The sequence below is a fragment of the Macaca mulatta genome, chromosome 12 (genome assembly GCF_049350105.2).
Source record: "Macaca mulatta isolate MMU2019108-1 chromosome 12, T2T-MMU8v2.0, whole genome shotgun sequence".
NCBI lineage: Eukaryota > Metazoa > Chordata > Mammalia > Primates > Cercopithecidae > Macaca > Macaca mulatta.
Window position 1 is genome coordinate 63,865,952 of NC_133417.1, and position 25,819 is coordinate 63,891,770.

The window sequence follows — 25,819 nt, forward strand, 5'->3', positions numbered from 1 at the left end:
GTGCCGTTCGCTAAGACCGTTGGAAAAGTGCCGTATTAGGGTGGGAGTGCCCCGATTTTCCAGCTACAGTCTATCATGGCTTCCTTTGGCTAGGAAAGGGAATTCCCCAACCCCTTGAGCTTCCTGGGTGAGGTGACACCCTGGCCTGCTTCGGCTCACCCTCTGTGGGCTGCATCCACTGTCTCCCCAGTCCCAGTGAGATGACCCAGGCACCTCAGTTGGAAATGCAGAAATCACCTATCTTCTGTGTCGATCACGCTGGGAGCTGCAGACTGGAGCTGTTCCTATTCGGCCATCTTGGAACCCTACCGCATGTTTGAGTTGAGGCTTTTTTTGAGGGAACATTAGGCATTTGATGTGGGGGTGACCACCCGGTTCACATAGGGTTCTCCTCTGCACTTGGCTCAAATGAGATCTCAGCTGACGCTGAAGTCAGGGAAAGGCTGAACCCATCTCCTGTATTACTCCCTGGTTTCCTTCCAGAGAAAAACTCCTATTCTCTGTTGTCATCTTTGAAGTCCTGGTGGGGAAGGCAGCAGGTCTTCTGGAGCTCCTCTTTAAACAGACTTAGGCAGAGGAGAGGCCTCCACCCCGCCTCGGCATGCACAAACCTATTAGCACTCTGGTGCCCTGCCAAGGTGGTTTTTTTGGCCCAAACGTGACTGCACATGATCCCATTCTTTCTGGCAGTGAAGCCCAGCAGGATTGACTTGGGCAGCAGCCTAGTTGGTAGTGTGTTTGAACATGGAGAGCACCCTTGAAAAAGAATGTTTTCCAGGAAAGGTGTAGCAGTAAAAAGGACATTTCCCAGCGAGATAGGCTCTGGGTCAGTCACAGGAGATCCTTGTTGGAATCTTTCAATGAGGAAGCGTGGATGGAGCATCTGCTTCTGCTTGTGATGAGAGTGAGAGCGGGAAGGTGGTGGGTGAGGGAAGACCAGCCCTGGAGAAACTGGTAGGAGGAGAGCTCAGGCGGAACAAAGCCAGTGCTGCAACTCAGAGGCCAGCCAGGTGTTCCAAGCACAGAGAAAAGGGCTGGCAAGACTCTGGGTGGCGGGGGGATGGTGTGGACATGCAGGTGATATTTGAGCTGTACCTGGAGGATGACTAATTTTCAGAGTGACAGAGAGGGTTTCAGGTTGAGGGAAGAGAAAGAGCAAAGGTGTGAAGTTGAGTGGTGTGTTTGGGAATGGTGAATTTTTTAGAAACCTGGGACTTCTGAGGGGTGAGGCCGGAGATAAGGGAAGGAGGTGCTTAGGGGGACTTCAGCACGCTAAGGGTTTGAGAGTGGTTCTTGGCACATTATCTTAAACTTTTAAAACATTTCATTGTGGACTGGGCTGTAAATCTGTTAGCTTCACATAAAGAGAACACCTGAGATAGTGGTGGTAAACCGGGTGCATCTAGTACCTTGCTTAAGAGCAGGTGCTTCTCAGTTGATGTCCTGCCTCAGCTTGGACAGTGAGCATCTGAGGAAGGAATGAATTCTCTTGTTTTTGCCAACCCTCTGGCCACTCTGCTTTTACTGGGCATGACAGTATGTACATGTGATGTCTTTTTCTCCATTACTGCTGCTTTGGAATTTTCAGGGACGTCAGAGCTGGTGTTTATAAACTCTGTGCCTCTTGTCTCATAGGGAAGAGTGCTGACAGGTTTTCTTTTTTCCAGTTCTCTTGCCGGCTTTCTATGGTCAACTTGTTTGGAGGAACTTATGGGCACCCCTGAGTGAGGGAGACAACCACTCTCTGTTGCAAGCAAGTGGCGTGTGGAGTGAGGAGAGTTGAGACCAGGGATGTGCTCATAGGGAATCCATGCTTTGACAGGCCAGGTATTCAAGATATGTTATTCTTGGAAAATTTTGAGGGCTTTGAAAGTAAATCAGATTTCTTCAGAGAAACTTAAATCGTTATCTTACTATGTTAAAGCACTCTTACTAATAACATGCGTGCTTTAGTATGCTCTTTTGAAGCTTTTCTAAGATTATTGACTTGTGCCCATTTTAGAATGCTGGGTCCCTTTGTTATGGCGTCTAGAGCAGTACTTTTCCATTGAAAACATTTAATATATGTTGACTGAATGGCTTACTATCTTTATTTACAGTTTAAGTACAATTGTCAGACGTGTAACTGATAAAATTTTCACATTTTTAATAAAGTCAGACTGGCTGTGTAATCTGTATCATTTTCATTCTCCTACCCCTCACTCCCCATGAAAACTTCGTAAAGTTTAATGACAAGGCTCCTTATAGCTCCTAGAAGACAGACAAATAAGGGAACATTTACAGGCTGCCTTACCTCAAATGCTCTTCATACATTGGCTTTTTAGGGTCATGTCAGTTAAAGCTGCATAGGCTCTGCCTCATGCCCGTTCTGCAGACTATTATTCTGAGTTGTCATCCCTCTTCTTCCCCTGGGTTTCAAGGAGGATTTTCTAGTTGTGTGTGGCTTTGGGAACTTGAGGAAACTTGCTAACCATGTGCTGAGATCTCCCTGTACTGTAGTCTTATGTGTAAGTTGTGAAACAGAAATGCCTACTTTAATGCCAGGAATGATGGCTCTCGCCAGTAATCCGAGCACTTTGGGAGGTTGAGGTGGAAGGATCACTTGAGTCCAGCCTGGGCAACACAGCGAGACTTCATCTCTACCAAACCAAACAGAACAAAACAAAAATGGCTGTGTTATGGTGGCATGCACCTGTAGTCCCAGCTACTCAGGAGGCTGAGGTAGGAGGATCGCTTGAGCCCAGGAGATTGAGGCTACAGTGAGCTCTGATGGCGCCACTGTACTCCAGCCTGGGAGACAGCATGAAACCCTGTCTTAAAACTATTTCAAGAGGTTTGGTGAGGCTGGAGGCCCCTAATGTATACGATCTTTGTTCTAGTCATCTTTTTATTTGCATTCTGTCTCCAATGTGTAGAATGTAGTAGGATTCAGATATTCCCTCCTTTAAGAAAGAGAATTGGCTGAGAATGGCGTCTCCAATCCCATCTTAAGTGAGCACAGCTTGGAAGACTGTGGCCATTTATGCCCAGCCTTGCACAGTGGAGGCAGCGAGCAGGAGTCCCCAAGACATCCAGGACCAAATGACTGACTGGGGGCGTTAAAGACACTGACCCGGCTCCCTTCTCTGTGGGTGTTGGAAATACTGCTCCAAGGGAATGGGAGTCAAGGTTAAAGGAGCTTCCAAATTGCTGTGAGTTCTTGAAATGTCTGAGATGTGCCCGTTGTACTCGGCCATCTGTTTTGTGTGACTTGCCAGCAGGATTTCATTTTCTGCAGTCACTTCTTCTGCCACACCCTGCTATCCATGAGGAATGCAGTGGCCACATTGCTCCCCAGAACTTTGGGGGATCCTGCCAAAAGGCAGAGCTTCTCCACAGGGGCAGGGCAGAAGAGTACTTACCGCAATTCCTGTGAAGCTTTAAAAATTAGGATACTGGGACTCACTTGAGGTGTGTTGAACTAGAATTTGGGGGAGGAGGAGTCCCTGCTATGTTGTTGTTGTCTTTTTAAAGCTCCACAAGAGGTGATAGTGTATATCATGAAGTAAGATAGCCACATATGGGCCAGGCACGGTGGCTCACACCTGTAATCCTAGCACTTTGAGAGGCTGAGGTGGGCAGATTGCCTGAGCTCAGGAGTTTAAGACCAGCCTGGGCAACATGGTGAAACCCTGTCTGTACTAAAAATACAAAAAAATTAGTCAGGCATAGTGGCACATGCCTGTAGTCCCAGCTACTCGGGAGGCTGAGGCATGAGAATTGCCTGAACTCAGGAGGCGGAGATTGTAGTGTGCTGAGATTGTACCACTGCACTCCAACCTGGGCAACAGAGTGAGATTCTGTCTCATAAATAAATAAAATTAAGATAGCCACATATGATAAAGAGTTTAAAGGATACATAAAATTAGTTACCAGAAGATCTGAAGAAATTGCCGGCTTAAATTCAGTGATGCATACAAAGAGTGAGTAGTAGTTTTAGAGGAACATATTTCAGAAGCCTCAGATCTTCGAATTTTTTTGCTGTATATTAATGACAATTCTATAATAGTCATTAATATTTGAGATATTTAACTTTTGAAAAATATTTGTGTGCAGAGTAAACTTAAAAACCTCTTTCTTAGCCAAGCAGATGTTTAGGGGAACTTTTTTGAATTCCACTGACCTGTTTAACCAGTTGACACTGCCAACCCAAACATTCTGTTGTGCCATAATTCATATTGTAAAATCATTTTATATTTTTCACTTAAAATTGCATGCGATAGCGTTTTCTATTCTAACATGACAAAGAACAAGAAAAATGACATGGAAGAGGAATTTACTAAATTCAACAAGAGTTTAGGCTTACTGAGAAATCCAGGCAGAAATCTGCTTAAATGGAATTTTACAAGAGATTTGCATATTGAAACCAAGCCTTTCTTCCTGTGGTAACACGTTTCTCAAAGTAACATTGAAATAGCAATTTAAGTGTATTGGCCATAGAGATTTATCAGAAAGGAAATTTATTTAGAAAGTTGTTTCCCCCCACCTTTAGTTTTTGTTTGGCAGAGAATTCACTAATTTTTCTCCTTACCTGGGACCAACTTTAGAAAGTAGATAGGAACTTAATAGCAAAGATCATGTTAAATGGTTTTGTGGTTTTAGACTGCATCTTTCTTTTGCAAATTCCTTTTCTGTGAAAGAAAACCTTGCAACCCATTGCTATTTGACATTTTATTAATTTGGTCGGTTTGAGGGAGAATGGTGAGTTTCAGTTTTGAAGTTAAAGAATTTTACAATTTAGGAGGGACTGACCCTACAGATGGCCTATCTCCTGGTTTCCTTGGCCTCAATGGAAACTGCCCTTGTTGATGTTCCAGATGGCCTCTGATCATTGAACCCTGTTGTCACTTGTTAGTCCTTGACATGACTTTTCCCGTAGTATTGGATTCTACTGATCACTCCTCATCAAAGCTTTCTCTTCTGGGTTCCTATGCACCATTCTTTTCTCTTTTTCTTGAGATAGGGTCTGGCTTTGTCACCCAGGCTGGAGTGCAGCGGCACAATCTCGGCTCACTGCAACCTCTGCCTCCTTGGGCTCAAGCGACGCTCCCACCTCAGCTGGTCAAATAGCTAGGAGTACAGGCGTTAGCCACCAGACCTGGCTAATTTTTTTTTGTATTTTTTATGGAAACAGGTTTTCACCATGTTACTCAGGCTGGTCTCAAAACTCCTGAGTTCCAGCGATCCACCTGCCTCGGCCTCCCCAAAATGCTGAGATTACAGGCATGAGCCATGGTGCCCGGCCCCTTTGCACCATACTCGACTGCTTTGTTTTTGCTTCTTTAATTTCCTCTTAGGTCCTGCTGTATCTGCCCTTATGTTCCTGGTTCATCCTTGGTGGTTTTCTTTTAGTCTGCTCAGCCTTTCTGGGGGAGACCTCAATAATTCTGTGGCTTCAGCCACCACCCACACTTCAATGGACCCCCCAGATCTCTCTGAATTCATCCTCCTCTTAGACAATCTTTTGGACATTTCTGCTTGGATGACTCATAGGTACTTTTAACTCAGGATATCCAAACTGAACTCATTTCCCCCCCAGTTATTGCCTGCTTCCTGCTCCCCACTCCAAACCACTCACCCCATGCTTGTCTGCTTTTCCCATTTTGGTCATTGGCACTACTTTCTACCCTGTCACTCAAGCCAGAAAATTTGTGACTCATCCTTCAGCCCTCCCTCAGCCCCATTTTAAAATTGCTGATTACATTTTATCTTAATTTCCTAAATAAAGAAGGAAAAGGCAAACTTAAGTCATTCCACTGTGAAAGGAAAATATCTTGGGCCCCCAAATCGCTAAAGCTAAAAGAAAATTCAAGCTGGGAACTACTTAGGGCAAACCTGCCTCTCATTCTATTCAAAGTAATCCCTCTGCTCACTGAGATAAATGCACATCTGATTGCCTCCTTTGGAAAAGCTAATCAGAAACTCAAAAGAATGCAACCATTGGTCTCCCACCTACCCGTGACCTGGCAGCCCCCCCCCCCATTTCCAGTCGTCCTGCCTTTCCAGACCGAACCAATGTTCATTTTACATTTACTGATTGATGTCTCCTGTCTCCCTGAAATGTATAAAACCAAGCTGTGCTCTGACCACTTTGGGCACATGTCATCAGGACCTCCTGAGGCTGTTTGAAGGGTGTGCATCGTCAACCTTGGCAGAATAAACTTTCTAAATTAACTGAGACCTGTCTCCAATTTTGGGACTTCACTCCACTAACATTTAATTGTAAATGTTTAAAACTTATCACTGGGCCTATATAAACAGGTGTAATAATACAACACATTAGTGACCATTTCTATAATACACATTTCATGCTAGATATAGTCCTACAAACTTGTCATGTTTTATTTCTGATTTTTTCACAGCTATTCTGAGGTATGTCATCTTTGTTACAAGTGAGGAATCTAGGGTCAGAGAGCTTACATCCAGGCCCAGGGGCACAGGGCCAGGAAAGCATGGTATAGTTGGGATTTAGACCACACGGGCTGGTGTTGGTTGACCTGACCCCAACACCTTTGCCTTTGGTATCATGCCACCTTGTTTCGAGTTGTTTCCATAACGCCACAGCACTGTTGTAGATATCTGGCAAGCAGATTGACTTTGGGTAGCAGTAACTGGTCTTGTTCATATCTGAATCTGTTAATGTATATTTTTTCTTATAATCAGTGGTAAAGACATGACTCTTGATGGTCCATGTCATCTGTGGCTTCATCTAGATACCAGTCCTGGCTCTTCCATGAACTGTCTATTAGCTGGGTTGCCTGAGACAAGGACAGTAGGATCATACTGCTTGCCCTCTCAGAGTTTTTATGAGAAGGAAATGGATTGCTGTACAGGGAAGTGCTTTCAAATTCAGGGCATTTTTGAAAAGTTGTGTTCAATTGTGGGACTTGATCATTTGCTGGCTTACACAAGCCCTCTTTTTTAATAAACGATAATGTGAACATAGAAATTATCCTGGATTTCTGATGTTGATGCTGATCGTTCTTGCACAGGCAGAAAAGGCAAGAAACAACCTTGTTTTTATAGCACATATAGACCTAAATTTTATTAGTCCTTAGTAAAACTAGTTTAGAACAGGTAAGGATATGATCTACAAAAATCATACAGAACCTTTTTGGGTATAGGCGGGTGAAGGAAAGCAGAGTCTACTGAAGTTGTTTTTTGTAGAGATGGGCTCTTGCTATGTTGCCCAGGCTGGTCTTGAACTCTTGGCCTCAAGTCATTCTCCCACCTTGGCCTCCCAAAGTGCCGGGATTACAGGCATGAGCCACCACAATTGGCCCTCTTTATTCTGTTAAATTGCTCTTGGGAGCATGGATGGACTTTTGTGCTGTACCACAGTGAACTGTAAATTGAGACCTGGCTATTCTGTATTTTGTTTCCTCATAGGTCCCTCCTTTGGCCCTGTTCTGAAAAGGAAATGCTTCTTTTTCTTCATAGGTCTCCCTCTTCCATCATATTTGGTTTTTAAAGTGTGTCTAAGGAGAGGGCCCTTTTAATACATATATAAACCCAATCTATTGTGGAATTTAGAAATTGTGTAACTTTGAAAGTCTTGGGTTTTTTTTGTTTTGTTTTGTTTTGTTTTAACGAAATTGCCCTGTAAATTTGGGGACAGTGCTGTGTATTTTGCAGAATTGTTTTGACTGAACTTGACAGACTATGGAGCACAGTAGGTCCTTGGCAGGTGGTAGCCCTTCCCATCCAAACTTACTTATCAGAGGCCTAAATGTTCAGATTTTAAAAGGGTTACACTGGTTTGTGTTAAGATTCAAGAATAATTTATGTAAGTGTTGAGAAAGGGAGGGAGGAGGGTGTATGACAGCAGTGGTTCCTGGGAGTGTGCGCCATCAGGGACTGCTTCATCAGCAGCAGGAGAGCTGTACCCCAGACCTAAAGAACCGAATTCCAGGGTGGGGTCCAGCAGCCTGCCCCTTAACAAGTCCCCCGGGTAACTCTGTTACACTTAACTGGCCTAATGTTACAGATTTCAGCCTGAAGTCCACCAGAGGGATAGTGAGGACCTCCCCAGAATGGTGGAAGCAAATGGAGAGGAGCTGGGACTGGTGAGATAGAGCCCTCTTTGGCTGTCTACCAGACAAGGAAGGGAGGCCATGAGAAGGAGGAGGGGCTTTAAGTTTGGTGAACTAAAAAGGATGGTGCTTTATCAGCAGGAACCTGGACCCAGACTAGTGAGTGGGTTTTGGAAGTAGGGAGAGGAAGATGGGTTTAGTTTTGGACGTGTTGAGGTATGTGTAGCCAGGGTTGATGACAGCAAGTTGGAAATAAAGTTGTGTAACTGTAGCACAGATAAAGAATGGAGAAACAGATATGTGACTTGCCTACATAGAGGCAGCAGTTGAAGTGAGTATTCTGGCCATTTTTCCAAGGGTGATAGCACAGAGAAACGAGAGCCAAGAATAGACTGATGTGGGATTGGGTGCTTGGGAGTATAGCATTTGTTTCTCTTTCAGAAGAATAAGTGAAAATGCTTAGGAATACATAGTGACATGTTTTTTTGTTTAAGAGCCTCACTCTGTTGCCTAGGCGCAAGTGCAGTGGCATGATGAGAGCTCATTGCAGCCTCGAACACCTGGGCTCAGATGTCCCACCTCAGTCCCCCAAAGTGCTGTGACTACAGGCATATGCCACCTCACCCAGCTAATTAAAAAAAATTTTTTTTTTGTAGAAACAAAGTCTCACTGCTGGTCTCAATTTCCTGGACTCAAGTGATCCTCCTACCTTGGCCTCCCAAAGTGTTGATTACAGACGTGAGCCACCACACCCAGCCTGTGATACCGTTTTAAATTAAACCAGGCTATCAGAACAGCATTGCAGTTTTGCCATTTACCTTTAGGCCCCGTGCTGTGTAACAGAGACTTGTTCTTGGATGTCATTTTATCTGGAAATCCAAGGCTTAGGGTGCCAAGGCATGGTTTTAGTGCCTGTCTTTCCTCCAGAGGAAGAAGTGGAATGAGGTGTTAAGAGCTAACGTGTGACCTTAGAGCAGGCTACTGAGATTCTCTAGGTCTCAATTTCCTTATCTATCGAAAGAGGATAATTATAGTTCCTCTTTCTGGTGGTTGTGAGGACTAAACAGGAGGATGTCTGTGAAATAAGTATCTCTACTTCTGCCATTGCTTTTGTGGTTGGTTGCTGGATTTGTGAAGTAAAGGCCGTCCGTTTGTATTAATAAATCTTCCATTTGTATTGATTTACAATATCAATGAGAATTATAAAAAGTGATGTCAATTGGAGATGAATGCAGTTTTATTTTTAGTGAATTATCAGTACATTGAAATATGGGCTTTATTAGGTTTGTGAGAAGGCAAAAGAGTTGGCTTGAGAAGTTTTACAGCATAAAAACAAGAATCAGATATTTTAAAAATTATTTTATATCCAGCTTTGTTGCAGACTCACATATTTTGCTGTACCAGGAAGATGTTTTGCTGAGACCATGAAAACTTAGTACATCTGTGCAACATCTTCATTATATCTAGAACAATTTTACATTCACTGTCTCTAATTCAAAGCCATTCAAGAAACATGTGTCTTGTTTTCCACTGGGTTCTAATTGGGCTGTTTTTCCTTAGTGGGAGACATTTGGACCACACACTTACATTTAAGAAATAACTTGGTAACTGGGCTACATGTGCAAGAGTGTATAAAGAATGGTCTCAGTGTGGAAAAAGCAGCTTCTGCAGCTCCCTTTTCCTCCCCAAGAAAAGTAAGCTGTGTGTATGTGTGTGTGCATGTGTTTTCTGTGCTGCTTCACAATAGTGAGTTTTGTTCTTTAGGTCTGAGAGATGTTTCATACTGTCTGTGTTAATACAAGTGGTGACAGAATCAGTGATCAGAGGTTTCATTGCAGAGTTACTAAGAGCTTTAATTGAACCTTTCACTGGGTTTTAGAGGAAAAACACCTGATGTTCATACATGGCACGTAACATACCTTCAAGTATAAGGCTTGAAAACTTTATAGGTTTGATTAGTTTTATGGGACCCCTACAAGTAACATGTCATCTCCACCCATAGGAATTAACTCTAATTCCAAATTTAGTTGAAGTGGTGTTCTCTCTCTCTCTCTCTCTCTCTCTCTCTGTGTGTGTGTGTGTGTGTGTGTGTGTGTGTGTGTGTGTGTGTGTTAGCTTGCTGTTGGGTTGGGTTTGAATGCTTTCAGTTTAGTTGAGAACTACCACCCCAGCTCTTCCAGAACTGCACGAGGCTTGCACCATTCTGGGAAGTTTGGCTGCTGCCACAGCTGAAATACTGAGCCAGACTTAGGTTATTTTATTAGTCTAGAGAGAGTATTGCGCTCTTGCAGCTGTTCCTAACCATGAAAACAAAAACCATCTCGGTTACCCAGGATCCATGAGAAATTGGCAATGGCCCAGTTTACATCCATGTATTTTGGACTCTGAATTATATTTATCTTCCTACGGGCATCCCCTGATTTAGGGCATGCAGCTGGGGAATGACCTGTGACTGTATGAGGCAGTGGGGGCGGGAGAGGCCAAGCCTTGGGTACCACATTCACTAGGAAGCCTGATCCAGTTAACCAAAACACTGCAGTTTCCAGAGTACAAGTACTTTCAGAAAGAGTGAGGAGAGCACCAAGAAAACAGTACAACCAACAGCATGTATTACAAACACCTGTCTCAAATATGAAGTGTGGCGTTTTGTTTTTGTACATGGTCTCTCACAGTAAATTTCTGGAGTCTTTTTCCTGTCATGTCAGGCCTGGTTTTTGTAGATAGTAATTTGGTGGCGATGGACTTTCTTGATAAATAGGGCTTTTACAGACTATCTGAAAATGAATCATGGGACTTGCCTTTAATTGCTAGCAGTGGCGTGTATGTGACATACTCCCTCCTGCTAATGTGTGCCAGTCAGTAGGTTACTGTTTAATTTTCTGAATTTTAATGGGATGATGCAGTAAGAAGGCGCTCCCCAGAAGTGGGCCCCTCAATCTTGGACTTCCCAGCTTCCAGAACTGTGAGCCAAACAGAAGTTTATAAACAAATTTCTATTGTTTATAAATTACCCTCTCCATGATATTCTGTGACAACAGTACAGTACAAAATGGACTCAGACAAGGGATCTGTAAACTTGGATGGGTGGAGAAAAACTTAACTGTATTTTCACTAACCTCTAGCCAAAATATAGCCATTGCTCCAATCATGAAAGTGGGCAACCAACCACGTAAGATCAACAGGACATGTAACTTTGTCACTTGGAAATTAACTGATTTTTGTATCACGTTGTGGAAATAATTTACAATACATTTATGCCCATCACTGCTTTAAAAACTGCAGTAGTTATAAAACCTGCTGCTGTGTCTTCTTTATGCGTTAAGCACGCTTTGGTATATCAGGTTTGCTTTTTAAACATTTTGCTATCTGTGTTTCAATATAATTAGTTTTCTTTGTAATAAGACTTTCTACTTAAAAATCATTCAAAAACACTCTGAAGGTACAGATTGCTAAAGCCATCCATGGCACTTAAAAGGTTACAGATTCGTGCCTTGGATATGGCACCCTTGTGTCTTTCTCATCCTTGTTTGAGACTAGATTTGTTAACTTTTTTTTTTTTTTTTTAAGTCTTAACATACTTGGCCTTTGTTTTCTAGCATGACTTGTCTGTGACTTTTATCATCTGGAGCTCTGGTATTCCCCTTTTGGGGCTGTTGGAGTTAATTAAAAAATTAAGCCTTCAAGTCCAACAGAGCTTAAAGGAAAAAAAAAAAAAAAAGAGAGAGAAAAAAATAAAGCCATTGTCCATGCCCATATGCCCTTTCTCACAGGCTTCTGTGAGACTGCTTACTGCAACGAAATGTTTATGGCCAAGAATGGTTTCCTTTACAAATTCCAGAGGAGAGCACAGTGATGCATATGCTGATATCATTGCTTTAGCTATGGGAAGAGATGATGCTGTGTGGCTTGTATGAATTTGATTCAGCTCTCCACTGCAGTATCACTGCAGGCATATCTTGGTTAATTTTGAACTTGATATCCAAGGTTAAAACCTCACTAAATTTATTAGACTGTGTAAAATTGCCCAGAGAAAGACATTATCATTAGGCCGTTTCTCACTGCATCCTGTCACCGTGTAACAAGCTTTATGCAATTTATTCACAAGAAATGAGGCAGTTTTCTGAGTTTTTCTTGAATACCATGGTTGCTGAGTTCTGGGTAAGTGTTAGGAATAGGAGCAGCCTCACTTGTATGACACAAAGGTGTCTGTCTCCCCAAATCCTCCACATTGGCATTCTAGCCAACTCCCAGGGTTCTCCCCCTGGGGGCTAAGGAACTCAAGAGCTTGCCCATTTTGGTGTGTGTTCTGTTGCATGGTACCTCCAGGTCACACGTGGACGACACTGTAGTTTGAAATAACTGATTACTCGGGGACTGTACTGTAGATGTCTCTGAATGGAGGCAGTTTTTTTTTTTTTTTTTTTTCCAGGATAGATTTGCAGCATGGGATGCTGCTCTAGGAGTGAAGTGTGTGTGAGCATGTGTATGTTTGGCCAAAGCCAATTTATTTTTTCCACCTGTTGAGCAGCTTTGCCTTTGTTTGACTCTCACCACTCCCTGGGGGCTGGTCTCTCTTCTTTTCAACTGAAAGGGGAGGCCTACTAGACTGACCGCATGGTCAGTCTGGGGGTCCAGACTGCCTGGATGCACGCTGAGCTGTGTGACCTTGGGCAGGTCACTAGCTTGTCTGTGCCTCTGTGGAATGGAGATTAACAGTACCTTCCTCAGATGGTGGTTGTGAGGATTTAATGAGTACATGCATGCTAAGTGCTTAGAACAGGGCCAGGCATATGGTTAGTGGTAAATAAGGGTTGCTGGCTGCACATTAGAATCACCTGGTGGAGTTTTAAAACCCTGCGTGGGTATTGAGAACTCCAATCCAAATGAAATTAGGGCCTGGGGAGGTTATAACCTTGTTCAGCAAGTCATTGCACGTCACTAATGAGTGGAGGAGTTTTTTTTGATGTCTTATGTTCTGGGCATTAAGTGAAAGATCCATCTGTCAGCTACATGAGCAAGAGATCGTTCTGTGATGAATAGCTGCCTTTCACAGGCATCTTTGAGGCTGTCTGACCCTTCACTTTGAGGCCAGATCTAGTGCAATTTAAAAATTTTAATTTCCTTAGGTTTATAATACCAGATTTCATTCGGCTGGCACTGATTGATTGAGTGCCTTTTAACACTTTTTGAAAATGTCTTCAAGGTCTCTTCTCTTTCTGTAGTAAAAGCTTATCACTCATATAGTGACCTCCTCTGAGGGGTTCCTTTTTCATCTGTGATGATGGTTTATTATGTACTGTGATTACAGTGGTCTTAGGAACAAGAAAGTTTCCCCCTTAAAAATTATAATGCCTACAGGTGGAAGAGACCTGAAATGATCCAGTCCAACAGGAAAGGGAACAGTATTCTTGGTGAAATAACAACGTGTCCAGAATCACTTTGTATACATAATGCCTCTACCTGTATTCTGAGTTGTAATTGCACATCAGGAAGGTGGGCAGTGTAAGTTGGGGATTGTAGCTCTGTTGTATTGACACAAGTGGGAAACCACAGGAAGGAGAAAGGAAAAGAGAAGAGAATGTAATTCTGAGTGTGGTAGTTGTGGAGCTAACTGCCATAAGGATTGGGACTTGGGTTTCCAGTTATAAAAGAAAATACCCTATGGCCCTAGCCACGCCTTCCACAGAGTTATGTGAGAGGAGGAGACCACACTCAGACCATGGTTCATACTCAAACCCCAGGTGGTTCTCCAGGAGCTTTTTAGCTGCGTGGCTACTGGGGCCCTGAGGTGATGCTGGTGTCCATAACTGCTACACTTTCATCCTCATGCAAAGCCTCCCTTTCTTTGAGGCATGTATTCTGTGCTGTCCTCATCACCTCCCTATTCCCCCTACCCCCAAGTTCATTGAGGACTTTGGAGGGAGCTGTTCAGTGCCTGAGATTTCAAGTCAGGCCTGATTCACATCACAGATTTGCCTTTACTAATCCTGTGGGCTTTATCATTGTCTGGAATTGTTCGACATCCAAAATTTAAAACTTGATTAAAAAGAACCAGACTCTTTTCAACTTCCCCATTCATTTATTCTGGCTGTGTTTGTTCTTTGATCTCTTTGAGACACCATACTTTTTCTCTCTGGCTATCCTGCCTCTCAGGGCTTCATCCCCTTCCTGACCAGCCTTGATTCCACAGCACACCACTCTGAGCACTCCTGTACTGGCCCCTGCACTGTGAACTCCTGATCATTGATCAGATCCTGCATTCACTGGACCATTCCTGGATAGTTCTTGGGGCTGAGCATCAGAGGAGGGAATTGCACAGCACAGCTTATTTATTTATTTATTTATTTTAGCCCAAGTGCTATTTATTTAAAAGAGCAAAAAAGAGTGGAGGCCTCCTAGGGACAGGATGAAACAAAACAAGCAGTGCAAGTCTGCCTCTAGCTCAGCATAAAAGCTTGTTGCCCCACTGGGCCATCTTGTTGATGGGCATCTTGGAGAAGCAGTCAGACTGCATTGTAGGCAGCAGTTTTCTCCAAAGCCTCGAAAGGGCACATGAAAGCCTTCAGATGTGGGAACTCATCCAGGCACTTGGGCTCAAACATGCGATTCTGATCCAGGACGTCATAGATGGGAAAATCCACAAAGGTGAGCTTTCCCTTGCAAACCGTGAGAATTTCTCCCAGGAACATGGAGAATTGTTTCAGTTGTTCAGGTAGCTGTTCCAAGTACTGAGGTTTCAGTACTGTGTGTGTTTTTTGTTTTTGAGACAGAGTCTTGTTCTGTCACCCAGGCTGGAGTGCAGTGGTGTGATCTCGGCTCACTGCAACCTCTGCTTCCCGGGTTCAAGCAATTCTCCTGCCTCAGCCTCCCAAGTAGCTGAGACTACAGGCGTGTGCCACCATGCCCGGCTGACTTTTTGTATTTTTAGTAGAGACGGGGTTTCGCCGTGTTAGTCAGGATGGTCTTGATCCTGACCTTGTGATCCGCAAGAAAAGAGAAGCCTCCCAAAGTTCTGGGATTACAGGCGTGAGCCCGGCCAGGTTTCAGTTTCTCATGGTCAGATTTGTAACAGTGCTGTATCAGTTGTGTGTGGAAATTGTTTGCTTCGTTCTCAGAAATGTCCACTTGAATCTTTTCAGTCTCACCACACATGTGCTTGCCAGCAGTGTAGCACAAGATGGCATTGCTCTGGGTGACCTTGTTCTTCCCATCCATGAAGTTGGGCAGATTAGGAAAGTCCAGGTCTAGCTTGAATATCACATCCAGCCATTGGCTTCAGTCATTGTCAGGAGTGTCCTGGCACGTGTGCCATTTCTCCTCATAGGACGTATCCATGAACTACAGGAGCAGGCAGATGGTGTGTGCCAGCCCACAAATATTCCACTAACCCAGAACCATAGATGAGTTGCACGATGTGATTTTGATGATGTTACTTGTGAGCCTTTGAGGATAGGAGCAGTTTCATAATCGAGTGTTGTGGCCTGGTCTGCAGCCTAGTTTGGATGATCAGAGCTGTTCAGCTGTCCGTTTTATTGTTTTTGGTTTTTGTGAGACTCTCCCGCTGTTGCCCAGGCTGGTTTCAAAGGCCTGGGCTCAAACGATCCTCCCAAAGTGCTGGGATTACACGTGTGAGCCACCATGCCCAGCCAGCTGTCCTTTTAATCTCTTACTTGCCTTCCTCTCATCTACAGGGCTATCCTACACCTTCACTGCACCTCTTACCTTGTTTTTACCTTGTAGAGAAAATGGAGGCATGAATGTTTTTAGCTTCCTGCTCATGTTTGTCCACATGTTGTCTTCCTCTTCTATCGGATTGCACTTGCCTTTGGGTCCCTTGTTGTTTGGCACAGGGTAGCTACGTATGAATGCTTGTAGAATGAAACGCTGCAATTGCTAACCCAACACTCATTCCTTAATTGGAAAATTAGGTTGTAACTCAATTTCTGCCACTTGCTGGTCCAGGAGAGCCAGGGCAAGTTTCTCCATTGCTCACAGGCTGTAGAAGGATATTAATTTTACTGAAAGTTATTAAAGGATAACAGTCTGTTTTTAGGTGCAATCATTCCCTTTGAGAATTATAGATTAAAATTATGTTTCTCCACAACCATTCATTGACGTTGAAATTGGAAAACACATACTTTGCTGGGGTGGGGAGCAAGGCAGGGTCTGACCATTCAGAGGCCCACAGCCTAGTGAAGGAAGCAGGTATATAAACAATTAAAATAAGATGAAGAAGGCTTCTAAGATGAGTTGATTCTGTGGTGTGTTTTGAAGTGGGCTTATGAAATTCTTTTGCTTTCTCTAATAGATCTAAACATCTATGTAAATACCTGGATGATATACAGTACTAGCGACAAATATATGGAGTTTTGTCTTCTAGTTAGCAGTGTTTTGCTGCTGTGGTAGGGAGGTAAGTCTCAGCTAGGGAGCACATAGGTGACAGGGAACTGAAGACAGCCTGTAAGTGAGCAGGAGCTCACTGCAAGACTGAGCTCTGCCTTGCACAGTAGCCATTGGCCTGGGAAACATCATGATTATTGCTGGAAATGCTGCCCTTTCTGAACTCTTCCTTTTTTGAAGGAGAATGTATTGATTTCAGATTTTTGGCTACTGTCTTTGCACTTATCTCTTCTGTGTGCCTATTTGAAATACCCAAATAAAACCTACCTACAGCCAGTGCTTCTGAAAGCCTGATATTTGAGCAGATCTTACTATGTTAAATGTGCATTTTTTCATGTATACACCAAATTATTTTGACCATAAAGTTGGGAATTAGTGCTTGGTACCAGAATTCTTAAATTATTAGTCCAAACTCCTTGTTGGAAGAGAATTGCCGTTGATTTTGATTTCCCTTCCATAACAACCCTGCCACTCATTTAACGACTTTTTTTTTTTTTTAAGTGTTTGTTGTGTGTAATGTACATTGCTAGATGCCATGGGGGATTTGTGGAGTTCAACATTTTTCACCATAATTTTGATCTATCATCATATTAGAACAAGGCAGGGTGTAGAATTAGAGAAAAGACATCTTTTGACCATTGTAGCCTGAGAAGGCTTTATGGAGGAGATGGCGTTAGAATTTGGATTGAACAATTCCCTTTACAGGTATATAAAGGTGGTTCTCGTACTTAGAAGGAAGCAACTTCTTTTATCTTTTCCTCCAAAAGTGAAATTTTCTTTCTACCAAGTACTTGTCAAAGTACTAATTTTCTGGCAACTTGAAATACTGGCTAAGGTAAGGTGTTTTTGTTGTTTGTTTTGTAGAAACTCTTCCCGAAACACCCTGTATGAATGTACAGAATATTTTAAATATAGGTTGAAGGTGATTTCATGACAATAGTTTCCACTTAATTTTAGTGCATCAGAACTTAAGCATTTGATTTCCAATTTCATGCCCAGAACTCTTCTAAATTCATATTACTTGTGACTGTAAATTTACTATGCTTTTTAATAACTCATACTTAAATCTGAAGTCTTTTTGCTTAGGACAAAACTATAAAGAAAATAATAGTAGAATAGAGGTTCAATTTGTAGAATGGGTTGTTGAATAAAGAATGAATGGCTGGATCTATGTGTCTTGGAGAATAAATTATAGTTTAATGTCATATTTTCCAGCTCTGCAAATTAAGAAAAATCAGGCTGGGTGCAGTACCTCATGCCTATAATCCCTGTGCTTTGGGAGGCCAAAGTAAGAGAATCACTTCAGCCCAGAAGTTTAGAGACCAGCCTGGGCAACCTAATGAGACCTCCATCTCTATTAAAAAATAATAGGCTGGGCCTGATGGTACATGCCTGTAGTCCCAGCTACTTCGGAGGCTGAGCCGGGAAGATAGCCTGAGCCTGAGAGGACAAGACTGCAGTGAATTGTCACTGTCATGGTGCCACTGCATTCCAGCCTGGGCAACAGAGTGAGACTCTCTCTTTAAAAGAAGAAATATGTAAAAAAAAGAAGAACCAAAGGCCAATTCTTTACTTATCAGAATTACTTACGGGTTGTTCTAACCATCCCCCTACCCCGGCACACTTTTCTGGATGAAGCATCTGGATCCTGGAGAAGTTCCATTAGTTGTTCCCAGTGATATTGGCAAGGTCTCTGTCAATTCCTAGGATTTCTCTATTACAGTGGGGAGGTGTGAGAGAAATCCTGGAATGTCAAAAACTTATCAAGGGCTGGCTTTTCCCAGCCTCCTAGCATCTCCTAGGAATGATGAGACATGGCTCTTGCTTTCAGGAAATTTCTGTGTACAGGGTTTTCCATGAGTTTCTAGCTAACAGCTAGTGCCCTGTCTAGCAGACCTCTGTGTGTGTGTGTGTGTGGTCTCTTATACTTTGTTTTCTCTTATTTGCTTTAGTCTGTATTATCTTGTAGGCTGCTTCAGACTCCCTGCTACCACTACTACTTTCTTGTGGTAAACTGTATGTTGCTAATATGAAGAACAGTTCTAAAGGTGTCATATAGAAGGCATGACTGTTAGGTGAGTCAGACTAACTAGGTTTTAAGAACTTTTTAAGCTCCTGGCCGGGCGCGGTGGCTCAAGCCTGTAATCCCAGCACTTTGGGAGGCCGAGATGGGCGGATCATGAGGTCAGGAGATCGAGACCATGCTGGCTAACACCGTGAAACCCCGTCTCTACTAAAAAATACAAAAAAAATTAGCCGGGCGAGGTGGCGGGCGCCTGTGGTCCCAGCTACTCGGGAGGCTGAGGCGGGAGAATGGCGTGAACCCGGGAGGCGGAGCTTGCAGTGAGCTGAGATCCGGCCACTGCACTCCAGCCTGGGCGACAGAGCGAGACTCCATCTCAAAAAAAAAAAAAATAAAATAAAATAAAGAACTTTTTAAGCTCCTAACACTGAGGATGTTTTTGATGGTTCTTTGATGCAAAGAAGGAAAATTTCTTAATTATATGTACCTTAGTTTACAGAGTTTCACTTGTAAATGTTGCTACTCTGGCTTTATTATTTTTGACAAAAGCAGCATCTTCAGATAATTTTGCTTTGAGGCCAGGTGGATAGTTTGATGGGAGAAGCTCCTTCCATTAGAGCGTGCACAGAGTGTGTGTGTTTAGGTATTTGGGGTAACTGGACTGAGGTTTTAAGGTTAATTCAGATGTGGATATGAAGAGATATTGCTAAATGCAGCATTTGCCTCCTAATATCTCATTGTCTGATGTCACATGGATTTAACTGAATTTTCTTGCATTCCTTGCAAGTGTGAATATATAGGAATGTTCTTTGTCAATTATAAACTGCTATAAATGTTGGTTAATTGCTTGATTTGGAGGAAATCGTTCATCTGTGTTCATTGCAGCCTGTCAACAAATACTGAGAACAGGGTGGGTGCGAAGCCTGTGTTCTGGCTTCTGTTTGTATCTGTTAAAGAATAAACATAGTCCCTGCCCTCAGCTCCCAGATTCCACTTGAAATTGTGTAAATAGGCAGTATGGCACTCCAGAAGAGAAACATTTTGCTGCTAGTACTCTTCTGTGATCTCAGACAAGGTGGTCATGGCTCTGATACTGCCATTGTGATTACAGGCTGAAATAGATTTTGTCTTGTTTTGGAATCATCTTACTGTTTTGTCTAGGGTGCTTTTTGTTACATTTTATATGCCAACACAACATGCTGTGCAGAATTCAAATACATGATGTAGAGAGGTTGTGCCTGTCCCCGAAGACTGGGTGTGCTGAAGGAGAAATACCAGAAGTAAAAGTAAGCTTTTGATAGTCAGTCTAACTTCTGGGGGGCTTGAAAGAATAATCTGTGACATTTGGGAAACTTACATGTTAAATGATAGTAGAAATTTAGGTGACTTCAGACCATTGGCCTTCTCAGAGTAATGTTATCTATTCATCTTTTCTTCTCAATGAACATTACAGGAAATTTACTTCTGTTAGTCATTTTTAGTTGTGGTGACCTTTAGTTGTAGTAACCTAGAGGCTGGTCTTTCCTTTTGTTGGGGCTCAGGACAGGATACCCCCCAATATGGCACCTTGGCATATAAGAGAAACTGCAGAAGAAAGGAGGTCCCTCTGACCTCCCCTTGCCTTTCTCCCCTGAAGCATGGTCATCAAGGAATTCTCTGACCTATCTCACCTGACAGTGAGTTGTCAGACTCTCATTCCAGAGGGGTCCTGCCCTGTACCCAGAGGACAGGAAGAATCTGGACAAGCAGGCCTTGCTGAGGGCCCCCACCCCAATTATTAGGCCTCATTCCCTTTTTGTTCAATCATGCTTCTATGTGGCTGTTCATTCTTCATTGTACTTAAGCCTAAAAATTCAGTTTCCTGAGTCTCTGGATCCTCATTTCCGAAGGCTCCTGTGTGATGCAAAACTTCGGTTGAGTAAATTTGTTATGCCTTTCTCTTGTTAATCTGTCTTTTTGTTATAGGGGTGTCAGCCATGAACCTTGCTGACACCCCTATAACATGGGTGAGGAAAAGATACCTTTTCTCCCGTACACTCTTCCTCAAAAGTATGTAATGGAAAGAAATGACATCTGACGTTCTTCACATTTTCAAAGACTTATTCTTAAGTATTTAGGTCTAACAGTACATTTGTTCTACTTGTTGTCATAGAGGGTAAGGTTTTATGGGGCAGAACCTGAGGGATTGTTTGGTCAGTATTTGAGTTATATCTGTGCCTTTGGTCTATAATATAAAGTAGGCCAGGTACAGCAGTTCATACCTGTAATCCCAGCACTTTGGGAGGCCAAGGCAGGCGGATCACCTGAAATCGGGAGTTCGAGACCAGCCTGGCCAACATGGTGAAACCCCGTCTCTACTAAAAACATAAAAATTAGCTGGGCATGGTAGTAGGTACTTGTAATCACAGGTACTCAGGAGGCTGAGGCAAGAAAATCACTTGAACCCAGGAGGTGGAGGTTGTAGTGAGCTGAGGCTGTGCCACAGCACTCCAGCCTGGGCAATAAAGTGAGACTCTGTCTCAAAACAACACACACACACACACACACACACACATATAGTAGAAAAGAACACTATTTCTTATGTTTTATCCTGTGATACTTGTCCATAGGTACTTCCTTACCACACAGTATGTTGGGCTTGTCATTTAATCTGCTGAGTCTGAATTACTGTGTCAGAAAGGCTGGTTTGCATCATTTCTATTTGGTTCACGTCCATAATGGCTCAGTGTTCACCCTTTTAGGGGAAAAATGACAGTAGTTGAAGTTGCTACTGGAAGGGAAGTGTGATGATGCAGAAGAGGAGAGCCTGCTGGCTGCCTACACAGGTGGGTTTCACGGTGCCATTTCCATTGAGGAATTTACCACTGTCTTCCCTTTGGTCCTCAGAAACTCAGTATTCTCCATGTCTTAAATTGATAGTACTGGACAAAGTGACTCCCTTTAATAAAGCAAAGTTCATGAGAGCTTTTGTTTAAAGCTGGAGTACTGATTTGTTAATTTATTCTCAGAATTGTGTCTGTCAGCAAGCCAGACAGTTGTGTGAACTGGACCAGCACACTCTCTCCCCACTGTTTGCAGACTAAGAAAGGAGCCAAATTATGAGGTGCTTCTCAGTGTGAACAGAACCAGAACAAGAAGTAGTTGTATCATACCAATGTGTGACAGCACCCAGCTGCAACAGCCCAATGTGTCCATTTCCAGAATTGAATGTAGGGATATGTGTTTATAAGTGTGCAGATACTGTCTGGCATGCCAGATAGTCTTCTCTGGAGTGTACTGTTGTCATTGGCCTCTATGGCCTATTCCTATAAATGCTATTTCTGACCATCCCCCTTTTGGTGGGCATAGCCTGTATGTCCATTGGTGACTATTAAGTTCCAGTTATAGGTTTATAACTGGCCAGAGATGATTGAGACTTCCAGGTGACTTTGTATAGTTCCACTCTGATCTGTGTTAATTTCAGAATTTAACTTGCTGGGAAGACTTACATTTTTCCTTTCCAGTCTAGGGGAGGGGAGGATGGTTCCTTATTTTTGCACTCGGGTATAGTCAGTTCAAGTTGCTCTAGGTCGCAGTTTGAATAGCTTTTTTAAGAATATAAAATTTAAGCTATTTCCCTAGAGTTGCTATTTATGGAGGAAAACAGGAACTGGAAGAAGTATTATAGCAGATATTTGATAGCTTCTTTCACTTAAGACCACTGATGTGGAAGGTACATCTATCCTGAAAATAGGTGAGTGCCCCAAAATAGGAAAACAAGGTGTCTGGGATGAGATACCAAAGTCAGTGTCACCTAGTCCTTGCCCCATGGGATGCCTATTCTAAGTGTCATTGTAGGTCTACTCTAACTGGTGATGACCTGGGTGATTAATCAGGAGCAGCTCATGGATGTGGTGGGACCTGAGCTTGGTCAGTGATCCAGGTAAACATACGGCTCTGGAAGAGTTCACCAAGGCTTTGGTGCAAGGGACCTTGGACGAGCTTTGGTGGCATGGCTCCGTCAGTGTTTTTCTCATATTTTTTAGGTAGTTTTTTCTAAATTATAAACCCCGAAGTTGGTTGGTTGAAGAATATGTCTGTGTTTACCAGGTATCTATTTATTATTAACTTTTACTGCCATTTTTTTTATACTACAGTATTTTTCATTGTTTCTCTGAAGTGCGCTTGTTAACAGAAGTTTGTATTTTCCATCGGTTCCTTGTGGAAACTATTGCTCCCTTCCAACTTTAGTGTTTGCCCTTTAGGTGAAACCTAAATTTTTTCACCAGGGTGTATTCAAGCAGCATTTTCAAAAACAGAATTAGGCTCTAAGCCATGCCCCTTCTGTATGTAAAACTTGTGTGTAAGATGATTTTACTCCGATAACCTTCAGTATGGCTTTTTCCAGATTCTGCCTAAGATACTATCTTTCTAGTATCACTCAGTTTTGTTTGATTGTTGTTGCCCAAAGCTTTCATTGATGTGTGAGGAGAGACCGGCCTGGTGGAGGGGAGAAAGGTGGTGCTGCTGGGCTGCTGCAGATTTGGATTCTGGCCCTGCTGTTAATTAGCTGCGTGACCCCTGGCAAGCCAGCCTCCCTGGGTCTCTGTTTCTTCATCAGTAAAACAAAAGGCTTGGGAAAACAAATACAGGCTTGGACCAAATGATAAGAAAGGTCACCCTGCCTGCTTACGTTGTGTGATTCTGTGAATGGCAACACATTGGGGTTCCTTACCCTTCTCAACGGGTCCCACAAAACTTCTGCTTACTCTGGGGGCTGAGAGGTGGTGTGTTACACTGAGGCCATTTGAGGCATTTGTGCTGACGAGGCAAATTTGGGAGCCCTCCTACGTAGGAGTTTCTCCCTTCTTGCCTCCCTTTCTCTGCTCCCCTCCCCTTCCCCATCCTCATTACTCTTCTCCCCACCCCTTTTCTTGCCTGTTCAAGAGAGACCTGCTTGCCTTCTGCTTCCCTCTCTTAGTGCATTAATAAAGGTGTGATGGGTAACACAACCCACTAAGATTGGTTACCGTCTGGGGTTGTTCAGCCATCTCATCTGAGTTAGTAGTTGGGAGAGAGAGCTTAAAGGATCCTGGCTTCATGATGAAATAATGGTCCTTTTGTCTGTCGCTTGCTGTAGAGATGGTTTCATGTTTCATCTTAGGCCTGGGTCATTGTGGTGTTTTTACAAGCTCAGTACAACCCTGCATGAAGATACAGCCTTTTCTTTAAAGGATTTGGCCGTAGTGCCACAGGCCTGTTCTACTTACTTCTCTTCCCCATCCCAAAGTTATAACTATGTATAGTAAAAACCCACTGTAGTGTGTGCTGTTTAATTGGGTTCTCTGATCAGGGTTAAAATGTGTTCCCACTGTATTTATTTTGCAAATGTTTGTAAGATATGCCTCATTTCATAACCTTCCAAAATGTTTTCCTTGTGATTATATAATTAGTAACACCTGTAAAACATTGCCTTTAACCATGTAGCTTCTTTCATTTTCTTTTTGATTCCATGTTCTCGTGCCACCTTTTGATGAACTGGGATTGGGAAACTGTGCCAAATATCTTGCAGTACTGTACCCAGGTTTAGCCTCATAACCTTAATTAGATGTGGAATGCTGAGAATGCACTATTGTATTTTTTTTTTAGCTTTTCTAACAGTGAACTTCTAATCACTTCATTAAAAGTTATAGAACATTCCTTGTGTCTTCAGCATTCAGTTTCCCGCCATAGTTTATTCATAGAAAATTAATGTAAGATTTAAGGTACTAAGGTACCTTAATATTAAGTGGTCTGTTTGTTTGAATGCAAGTTACCTCTTTTTGTCAATACCCAAGTTATATTCCAACTTTCAACATTTAATTCCTCTTCTCTCTGTTCCTTTTCTCTTTAGAAACAAGTGTTGAAAATGTTAAAGGCAGTGCTGAAGAAGAGCCGAGAAGGAGGAAAAGGAGGCAAGAAGGAAGCAGGTTTGTGTGCAAGAATGAGCCCAGCCATGGACCGCGGGCAGTAAGCTGCTCCTCACCCCAGGCTGGATGGATTTGTTGCTTTGGCAGTGGGTCAGAGAGGGTTACCTGGGTTAGAACAAACAGTGTGCTGGAGGCTATGAGAAATGAGATGGGTCAGACATGGTGGCCCACAGCTGTAATCCTAGCATTTTGAGAGGCCAAGGCAGGAGGATTGCTTGAGGCCAGGAGTTCCAAGACCAGTCTGGGCAACATAACGAGACACTTGCCTCTACAAAAAAGCTTGAAAAAATTATCTGAGTATGGTGGCACATGTGTGTAAATCATAGCTACTTGGGAGGCTCTGGCAGGAGGATCTCTTGAGCCCAGGAGTTCAAGGCTGCAGTGAGCTATGATAATGCCACTGTACTCCAGCCTGGGCAACAGAGCCAGACCCTGTCTCTTAAAAAAGAAAAAGGACAGAAAACATAATTTTGAGCTTTCTTACGAGAAATGACTTTGAGAATTGAGTTTGGGTTATAACCAAATCCTTTCCCAGAGACTTGAAAGGTTCATAGTTTCAGTAGGTCATTCAGATCTGGAGGGAGTCAAAGTTAAAGGCATTGAGGGATAGCAGGTGTGTTCAGGAATTTGGTTTCTAGAAATCCCATTCCCTTTCCCACGTGATTACATTTTATATGTTTGACCAACTGCTGGCTGACTGGTCCTCATCTTTTGGAGTATCAAATTTTACTCCTAACAGGTGGAGCCCCACTTAATGCCAGACTGCTTGTTTTCATTATAATGAAAACTACTTAATTTGGCTTGAATTTCATTTTCGTTTGTAGAGTTCTGGTGCATATTGTCATTGTGACTCTTAATAGCATTACATTCTATGTACTAACCTATTCTAGGGTTATTTTGGTGAACATTGAGTGGTACACCCTTTTTCTCTTGCTAGAAAAAGTATATATTGTCTACCTGTATTGCACAATAAAAATATGTTAGCATGAATTGACTTGCCTGAAGTGTTACATTTCACTCGGTAAACCCATGTTAATCCAGTCTCCTTGGAGAATGACTGGTTTTCTGAGTTACTATGTCAAATAATGTTTCAATTTTAATTTCTGTTTTAAGAAGTATGCTTATTAATGAAGCATCACAAAATTATGGTTAATTCTTTAATTCAAAAGATCTTGCAATGCCTTGTGATAATATTAATGTCTGTTGTTTCCATGCTTATATAAGAGAATAAGTGGATTTCTAAAGTTTTTGGTTATATAGAACCTAGACAAAATCTCTATTTATTGCTAATTATCCCTTAAACCAAGTCTGCAAAATGACAAACTCACCTTAAAAGTAGAGCCTTTATTGCAAGGCTGCTGTTAAAGCTTCTCATC

General features: G+C 42.7%; 1 protein-coding gene and 1 pseudogene across 22 annotated transcripts in view; one reads left to right on the top strand and one right to left on the bottom strand.

Moving 5' to 3' along the window:
- TANC1 (tetratricopeptide repeat, ankyrin repeat and coiled-coil containing 1) overlaps positions 1-25,819 on the top strand; it is a 265,725-nt gene that overhangs the window by 74,015 nt on the left and 165,891 nt on the right. For all 22 annotated transcript variants that reach the window (XM_001093218.4, XM_028830727.2, XM_077957059.1 and 19 more), the window contains one exon: positions 24,368-24,443. In XM_001093218.4, coding sequence (XP_001093218.3) covers positions 24,383-24,443 — 61 coding nt within the window. In that variant the 5' untranslated portion in view covers positions 24,368-24,382. The remainder of the gene's footprint in view (positions 1-24,367; positions 24,444-25,819) is intronic.
- Positions 14,515-15,431, bottom strand: LOC100423451 (glutathione S-transferase Mu 3-like; annotated as a pseudogene).